The sequence below is a fragment of the Gordionus sp. m RMFG-2023 genome, chromosome 3 (genome assembly GCF_954871325.1).
Source record: "Gordionus sp. m RMFG-2023 chromosome 3, tfGorSpeb1-WG-v2, whole genome shotgun sequence".
NCBI classification, from domain to species: Eukaryota; Metazoa; Nematomorpha; class Gordioida; order Chordodea; family Parachordodidae; genus Gordionus; species Gordionus sp. m RMFG-2023.
The window spans coordinates 3,726,474-3,735,654 of NC_088777.1; the positions used below are offsets into that span (position 1 = coordinate 3,726,474).

Below are 9,181 nucleotides of genomic sequence, written 5' to 3' on the forward strand. Positions count from 1 at the left end.
TAATTTATAAATATAAAAATAAATATCAATGATTAATTTTAATATGAACAATATTTTACTTTTTTTTTACTTAAATTTTTTTTATTAAGCCACACAATTAATATATTTTCAAAATTCGTCCCACTAAAATCAAATCTATAAGAAGATAGTATAAATTTAATTGTTGAAAAACATCTTTCCACTGTCCACACTAACTTGGGTAGCCAGCACTGCCAATATGATATGTGATTTATAATAATATTTTGGATTTAATTTTTCTCTAAGCATTATAATTTATAAGCTTAGAGGAAAATGTTGTTAAATGACAATTTACTAAAGTTTACAAAAATTATGACCGACACTTATCAATCAAACGTGATTGATGATTTTAAAATAATTCGAATAATTGAAATTTTTTCAATATACTAATAATAACTTACATATTATTTTATAAGCATAAAATCATGAGGGTCGACCCGGTTCAGAGGCATTTTAGCGGTTCGGTTCAGATTCGGCCAGAATTTTTTAGCGGTTTAGGTTCGATAAAAAATACCGGTTTTTAGAGGTTTAATGGTTCAGGTTCGGTTTGGATCCCTGGCTACAAGTCTTCCACTTATATTTTCCCGTTTTTCGCGAGTTATTTTAAAATCACTCTCGAATAATTAATAATTTCTCACAACATTGCGATTAGAATTATATATTTAAACATATTTTCTACATTGTCAAAAATTGAAACAATGTAAATTAAAATAAATCAAATTAATTTTTTTTAAAATCTAGGAAATACTGTTTAATGAAATTTAGTAAATAGAACTTTATTAAAAATATAGATAAATTTATTTTTATTGACAAATCCCTTAGTGACGAGTTAGAAATAGTTCGGGGTAAGATGGACATAACGATTTATATTTTTTATTAGTAATTTAAAAAAATGTATATATCAACCAAGAATAAACAACCAATAAGATAAGCGAGCATCACGCGCATTTTTTAAGGCTAATGAGAAGGTAATGTAATCTAAAAGCATGCATAGGTGGACGATTTTTTTTAAACAATGGAGTTTATTGGCTCCTTTTTTTTTATTGGCAAACTTAATTAATCTTAAATAAACCAAAAATATTCTCTAGGAAAGTAATTTTTAGATCTTAGAACTTATGTCGATTTCTATGTCATTAAAATCTCATCTTTTGTTTTCATGCAGAATGCTTGAATACTTTGTAGTAATGTTTGCTTCAAATTTTATTATGTTCTCGGTAAAAGAGGCCAAAAATTTTTTTTTAAAATTTATCTCTTAAAAATAGTAAGTATTATAGTAACTCATTTAAGACTAAATTTGTTATTTACACGCGTGTATTTAATCACTCATTTATTAAATGTGAAAAAGCCCGGAAAATAAAGAAGGCAATTTTCCATGCTTTTACTTCTGATATCTCTAAAAGTAAAGCAAGCTACGAACTTTTTTTGCTAAATATGAGTCTTGGTTTGTACATAAAATTTCATAAAAATTGAAAAGAGTTGATCAAATCATGATTGATGCAACGCAGAATGACCCTAAATAATTATTTTGTATGTTGTTCAACATAGGTGATGGGTTAAATGACGGCTGAAAATTTATTAAATACGTTATATTATTAAAAGTATACTCTGGAAGAAAAAAAAGAATAATATTTATTATTTAATATGTCAAATTAAAGATATTGTATTTAGGCCGCAAGCCACAATATTCTATTCGTATTTTGAGTATTGTATGAAGATAAGCCGCGCTCAATAATAATTAATAAACTACTATGCCCCATCCACAATTATCGCGAGTGAAGGGTTACCAACTAGAATACGGCATCTAAAACGTCGCCATCTTCTAATCCGAGATCTTGAATTGAGCCGGAATCAAATTCCAGTAGTTCACCGTCAAAGAATAACTTGATTTTCGTCGGGTTTATTCTGACATGAGCGGCTAATTTGGACGCAACAGTGTTCAGGTTATCCGTGGGCTGAATCAAGGTTTCGTAATACGATTTTCCGCCAGGACCGTATTGGATTTTAAGCTTCAGTAATTCTGCAGGATCGGTGGGCAATAAAGACTGAGCGTTATCAAGATGGTCCGAGTTATTTGGGTTGGTAGGCGGGTTATGAAAACCTTTAACAGGGTAAATAAATAAAAATAATTTTTAAAAAAGAGTTTTAGGCGTATATGTCATAGTGGTTCAGCAAATTCAAAGCTATGCCTTGCTGACTCCGGTTTTTTTTGGTAGAACTGTGCCAATGATAAGTATCAGATCGAAACCCGATATTTTTAATATAACATCCATTTTTTGCTTCATTTTATGATTGTATGAAATGTATATATATTGATGTCAATGTGTTATTTTTATAGCTTTTAAACCATTTTTTTGAGTGCGTCTTATTTAAGTTCGAATTTTACCGGAAGTATATTGTGTCATGTTTAGAATGCCTATCATGAATTGTAGACAATTTTTCTGTTAACCTTTAAGTTATATATAATTTAAATTAAAAAAATATATGAAAAGTTCTGATATAAATTATAAGGAGTTTACAAATTCACGGAAAAGTTGTCTGAAATTCGTAGTGTAGGTATTCCAAACATGAAGGGCATACATTTTCAGTAAAATAAGAAATTTTTTAAAATTTATAAAAACGCGCTCAAAAAAATGATTTAAAGTTAAAAAAAAAATTAACACATTGACGCTAAACACATATATATATATAATTTTTTAATAAAATGATAAAACTCAATTTTGCAAATGTAATTAAAGAAATCGAATTTATATTATTCCCAACGAGGAACGGAACATTTTAAATGAGATCCATAACTTTTGGGTAACTAAATAACAAACACAAAGTGCACTTTTAAACATGTGGTAATGCGTCAAATGTTGTCGTGCCCAAAAGAAACAGGTTTCTTTTTTTGCCTATAGTTTACATTCTCGGATGTACCCATATTTTTTATCCGGGGCAACATTTCGCCTTTTTTAAAATATCGTTCATCGGCCAATATTTTAAAAATTATCCGATCCGATAAAATGGCATCTTAATTTCGTTATTTTTTTTTGTTTATTACTTTATTACGAAAACAGATTTAACGCGTTTATACAAATAACTCTATTATCACAACCAATAAAAAAATATTTTATATCCTCTAGATTCATATGAATATAAACTATAACTGATCATTAGTATTAATATATTTAAATGACTTATGTTAATGTTATAGTTAAATTATAGATGTTATGCTATTAAAAAGGTATATGAGATGAGTAGATGTAATGCATTAAATTAAAAAGATTAGTATGTTTACAGATTACAAATTCAGATATCATATCGGATCGACCTTCACAGGATGGTATCAGTATACCCCTAGCTTTGCTATTTTTATATAGAATTAGAAAATATTAGTTTTTTTATGACATAGGCTTCAGAGATAAAAAGCTTGTAAATAAAAATATATCTAAATATCAGATGAAACACCTGTATAGAAATGACAATTATAAATGTGTACATCTCAGAATTAGCACCAGATTGGGCAGCTAATTTTTTTTTATACATAAACATCTTGGGATATCTATATAACATTACCTATAGAAACAAAATTATTCTTAAGGTTAAAGTGTTAGGAAATAAGGCAATTCAAATTGGTTCAAAATTGGATTGGTTTTGCCAATCCAAAACATAGGCTGTTTTATGTTAGAAACTACCAACCCATCCTTAAAATATTTTCATTTGATAACATATTTGTAACTTAATTATTCTTAGATGATTTATTATAACAAAATTCTTTAAATCTTGTCCCAATTTAGAAATATACACATTTATAGCCAGTTCATTTAAATGTTGGCAAAAAATTGATGGAACAATTAAAATATACTATAATGAGTACAAATCTACTGGTGACCTGCCATTTAAATACATATTTAAATGAGTGAATCTCCAATCTAGGGTTTAGCAAATTTGAGGATATGCTTTAAAATAAATAATGAACCTGGTTTAAATAGGCATTCAACGAGTGCTCCCGATTTTAGACCACAGTGTTGGGCAGTGCTGAAGAAAGGGAGATCTTCCCCTTTGTATTGCAACTTCAAATATTGGCAGGCATTTGTTGTGATGTCAATATTTATGTTATTTTCACGCAAATAGTCCCCAATATTTTCGAGTTTTATTATTTCATCAAAAATGGTTTCTAACTTGTGATTGGGATCAATTTTGATAGTGTGAATCCTATTATTATTGCCCATATATCGAACCAAAAGTTTGATTTGGTGACTTTCTTCAAACATTATTTCACCACTCTCTGCAATTAAACTATTAGCATTCTTTTTGGTGGTATTCTTTTGTCTAGGATTATGTTGAGCAAAACAAGCTCCACTAGCAACTTCAAGAGTTGGTGGGGTTGTAACATTTCGCCGAAGCAATTCTGAGGTGTTGGTTATAATTTGATCCAATTTGATCCTGATGTTTGTTTCTGTAATGGGCTCATTGATTTCTGATTTTTTTGAATTCTTTATTTTCCGCGAGGATTTCCTTGTGATAATGGATCTATCAAACATGCCTAAATTATTTGACAAATAAATTAATGGATCATCAGTGTTGGGCATCAAGTATATGGTATCTTGATTTCCTACATATGTTTTTTTGACAATTTGATTATTATCACCATCTAAATCAATGATTTCAACTTGCTCTGGAGAATGCATATGATGGTCATTAGTAAATTGTTTAAGAGTAGTACCAAACGACAAAAAATCGACACTATTATCACCATCATTATCAGATATGTTTAATATAGAACTGATATTTGAAGTTTCTAAAAGGATATCACCAGTCTCATTAACATTCATTGCCATTTGGTTCTCAAAAATTTTCATATCTTGATTGTGGTCTAGATCAGGTTTGTGAGCCTGGTTATTATTTATATTTTTAATTTCATTGTCTTCCATGACACTAATTTGATATAGATTATCAAGTGTTTTATAATCATACTTCCTTTTAAGTAGATCAGTATAAATGGAAGTCATGTGTGTTTATTATTTGTCTATAATTTTAAAATATCATCAGGTTTACATTTAAATAAAAAAATCAAATAAATAAATAAACAAATTGCAATTCACCTTAAAAGTAAATATTCTGATTTAGAGAAGTATCACTAATATCTAAATAAGATAGATTAATTTAAATATTGAAAAAAATGGTATTGTTATGTAATTTTGATTATGAAAAATTAAAATAATTGTCAGCGTTTCTTTCAAAAATTTATCACAACATTTAGATTAAAAAATAACATGAAAAATATTTTTAAAGATTGGAAAAATAATCATTTACTTGATTTTTGATTGTGTAGACAGATTTTTTTCTGAAGGATTGTTATATTAAAAACAATTATTTCTACATAAAAGTTAATATATTAGGAAAATATGTGCTTTGATTTTTCGAATATGTTTATATAAAACATTTTAAAGTATATGAAATACTTTTTAGTAAATAAGGTATAATTACAAATACATTTCAAGTAGTTAAATAATATTAATATAAGATTTAGATTAAATGGTTAAAATATTATATTATGCATTCTTTTTTTAAATAATAATTAGCAGATGGTTTATGGAATATTATTATTTTACTTTATTTGAATTTAAAGCCGTTATTACAAATACCTCAATATTGGTTTTCAGTAAAATATTTTATGAAGAATGCCATAAAATGGCGTAAGATATAAGTTTAGAATATATGTAAAATATTGAACCTTATGTAAAATAAATAATATAATTATGTGATTTAGATTGCTTTAATCCTCTAATTTTGAAGATTCAACAAAGCTACGTGATATTCTTCATTTCTATCTAATTAAAATAAATTAAGCTGGGCGAAAAATTAAAAACACCTAAATTTAGTCAGATTTTGAGTCGCAAAGCTCTATTCATATGAGCGGCTAAATGAGCTGCATGAATTGGCTATATAAATCACAGAATCGCCTCGATAAATCTGCTTTAGAGTCGGCCTGATGAGTCGGTTTTAGTCGGCTACTATTTATTTTGAATTGTTCTACTATTATTTAATATTTCCACGATGAAAAGAAAAATTCTAACCACTTTGGTTTGGGCATTTAAATATATTTAAATTCTAAATTTTAGGACTTATATGAATTAATATATGACCATATTATTATTAATATTACTAAACCTCGGCATATCGCTGATCGATCTCCAAATTTTGTGCCATCTATGACCACAAATTTAAGGCTTGAGAAATAGTTTTCTGGATAAGATATTGAGTTAGGCGTTTTTATAACCAGGCTTAAATCGAGCCGTTTAACATTACTAATTTTTAATATACAATTATTTAGAATATTATATATATATATAAATAAAATTCTTTATAATCTTAAATTTATACAATATGATTAATATGGCTACATAACCGTTATTCATTTATTTCCTTCATAATCATATCTATTATTATTAAATGATACTCCCTAAAAAATTTGAATAGCCCTATGAAGCAAAAAAATTTTTCTTAATGGCTCATTAATATCCTCTTGAACTAAAAATAATTTTAATTGCCCCCTTAACGATTTCTTTTATAATTCTATTGAGTAATATATAGATTTAATTTTATTATTTAAAAATAATTAATGCTATCTAAATTTTTATTAAATGAATACTATTTTAATTATTAGATTAGATTAAAACATATAAATTATATTTTCATTGTCAGTTTGCAATCAAATTCTGTGTTAAAAATATATCAATATCACTCACTAAATATTAATTTAGCATTAACAGTTGAACAGGACCGTAGCCACAGGGAGGCCCCAGGCGGGGGGGGGGCCCAAAAGTGGCCCCCAAAAATTTTTCTGCCCCCCCCCCAAAAAAAAAAATTTTTGAAAATTTTTTATAGAATTGATTATTTTTACAATTATCATGTCTATTTAGAATTGATTATTTTTATATTTTTAAAATAAATTTTGAATATTTATTCTACAAACATGTCTAGTTTGTAAAATTTTTTCTATCCTGTTTTATTTTTATTTTTACCCAATATTAAATTATCATTCATTCATTTTTTTCCATTTGTTTTTGTTGTGTATAACATTCTCTATAGGTATCACATTTATATTATAATATATAGCCAGTTATTTTATTTTACAACGTTTATTTTAAAATTATGAAGAAACAATCAGTTATTAACTCTTATATTAAGTTAAAGTTAAACAAATGTCAAGCAACATCACCTCTACAAACTATTAGTACTACATCAGAAATTTCAGAAACTGATTCTTCTCATAGTTAGTATAAATTTATATTATTATTTCATGATTTATATGATATTGATATAAGGCAATACCTATATATTATTATTTCATATATATTTATTTTATAAAAGATAAGAGCCAGACATTTATTATTAATATTATCATTTTTGTATAATAATTTTAATTATTAAAATAAATATATTCACTCATATTTCAAGATATGAATGAAGCTAATAATCTAGAAAATGATCCTCACTACATTCAGGAGGAGGAAGATGGTAAATAGTTTTAAATTTAACCCAAATTTTTCTATTTATATATTTTTGACAATATCAATAGGAGTAGGAGATTATGGTGTTTCATTATTACATTTTGATTTTAAAACAAATAAAGACGAAGAAGAGACTCAGTTATCTTCATCTAGCAGCTCAGTCTCTCATTGTCAAGAGGTAGTGTTGTTAATTGACTTAGCCGAGTCGGCTCGAACAGAGCTCACCCAAATTTTGGGTCGTTTTTTTCGACTCCAACTCAAAGTTTTGGTCGTTTTTTACGACTTCGACCCGAGTTCAAGCCGAAAAAAACGACTTCGACCCAAAATATGGGTCGTATTTTTCGACTCCGACCCAAGTCCAAGCCGAAAAAAAACGACCTCGACTCAAAATATGGGTCGTTTTTTACGACTCCGACTCAAAATTTGGGTTGTATTTTTCGACTTAAACTTGAAATTTGGGTTGTATTTTTCGACTCAAACTTGAAATTTGGGTCGTATTTTTCGACTCAAACTTGAAGTTTAGATCGTATTTTTCGACTCCAACTCAAAGTTTGGGTCTTTTTTCTGACTCAGACTCAAACATCGGGTCGTTTTATTCAATCCGACCCAAAATATGGATCTTTTTTTTTAAAGACGACTTAAAGTTAGGGTTGCTTTTTTCACCCCTAACCCAATATCTAGATCATTTTTTTCGACCAAAAGTCAAATAACATTTAGTATATATTAATATTATCGGCGGGAAAGTTACTTAAAGCTTCTTTAAATTATAATATTCATCATAGTTATATTTTAAAATTTTTAAGTGAAGATGTACCATAGAAAAGTGCCATTTGTCATGATGGTTATTTTTGAACTTTTTTAAATGAAATAGCTAAAAATATATATTCTAAACATGTTAAATTAAAAATTCAGTGAGGATGTATCATAGATAGGTGACAATTGTCATAATCGCTATTTTTGAACTTTTTCAAATTTTTTTAAAGGAAATATCTAAAAATATATATTCTAAACATGTTAAATTAAAAATTCAATGAGGATGTATCATAGATAGGTGACAATTGTCATAATCGCTATTTTTGAACTTTTTCAAATTTTTTTAAAGGAAATAGCTAAAAATATATATTCTAACATGTTAAATTAAAAATTCAGTGAGGATGTATCATAGATAGGTGACAATTGTCATAATCGCTATTTTTGAACTTTTTCAAATTTTTTTAAAGGAAATATCTAAAAATATATATTCTAAACATGTTAAATTAAAAATTCAGTGAGGATGTATCATAGATAGGTGACAATTGTCATAATCGCTATTTTTGAACTTTTTCAAATTTTTTTAAAGGAAATAGCTAAAAATATATATTCTAACATGTTAAATTAAAAATTCAGTGAAGATGTATCATAGATAGGTGACAATTGTCATAATCGCTATTTTTGAACTTTTTCAAATTTTTTTAAAGGAAATATCTAAAAATATATATTCTAAACATGTTAAATTAAAAATTCAGTGAGGATGTATCATAGATAGGTGACAATTGTCATAATCGCTATTTTTGAACTTTTTTCAAATTTTTTTAAAGGAAATAGCTAAAAATATATATTCTAAACATGTTAAATTAAAAATTCAGTGAGGATGTATCACAGATAAATGACAATTGTCATAATCGTTA

At 26.9% G+C, this 9,181-nt stretch overlaps 1 protein-coding gene across 1 annotated transcript; it reads right to left on the minus strand.

The window, feature by feature from the left end:
* Positions 1-1,617: 1,617 nt before the first annotated feature.
* On the minus strand, positions 1,618-5,026 carry LOC135926304 (uncharacterized). Its single transcript, XM_065462126.1, has 2 exons — positions 3,977-5,026; positions 1,618-2,116 (listed from the first exon to the last, which is right to left on the minus strand). Exons 1-2 carry the CDS (start codon positions 5,007-5,009, stop codon positions 1,806-1,808), a joined length of 1,344 nt encoding a protein of 447 aa, XP_065318198.1. The 5' UTR covers positions 5,010-5,026; the 3' UTR covers positions 1,618-1,805.
* Positions 5,027-9,181: the final 4,155 nt, after the last annotated feature.

What these genes read in the sequence shown, in the direction of transcription:
- LOC135926304 (XM_065462126.1), bottom strand. Translation starts at nt 5,009, where the DNA reads ATGACTTCCATTTATACTGATCTACTTAAAAGGAAGTATGATTATAAA. An exon ending in TGAATGCCTATTTAAACCAG is followed by an intron (nt 2,117 to 3,976) that starts GTTCATTATTTA and finishes ACCCTGTTAAAG; the next exon opens with GTTTTCATAACCCGCCTACC.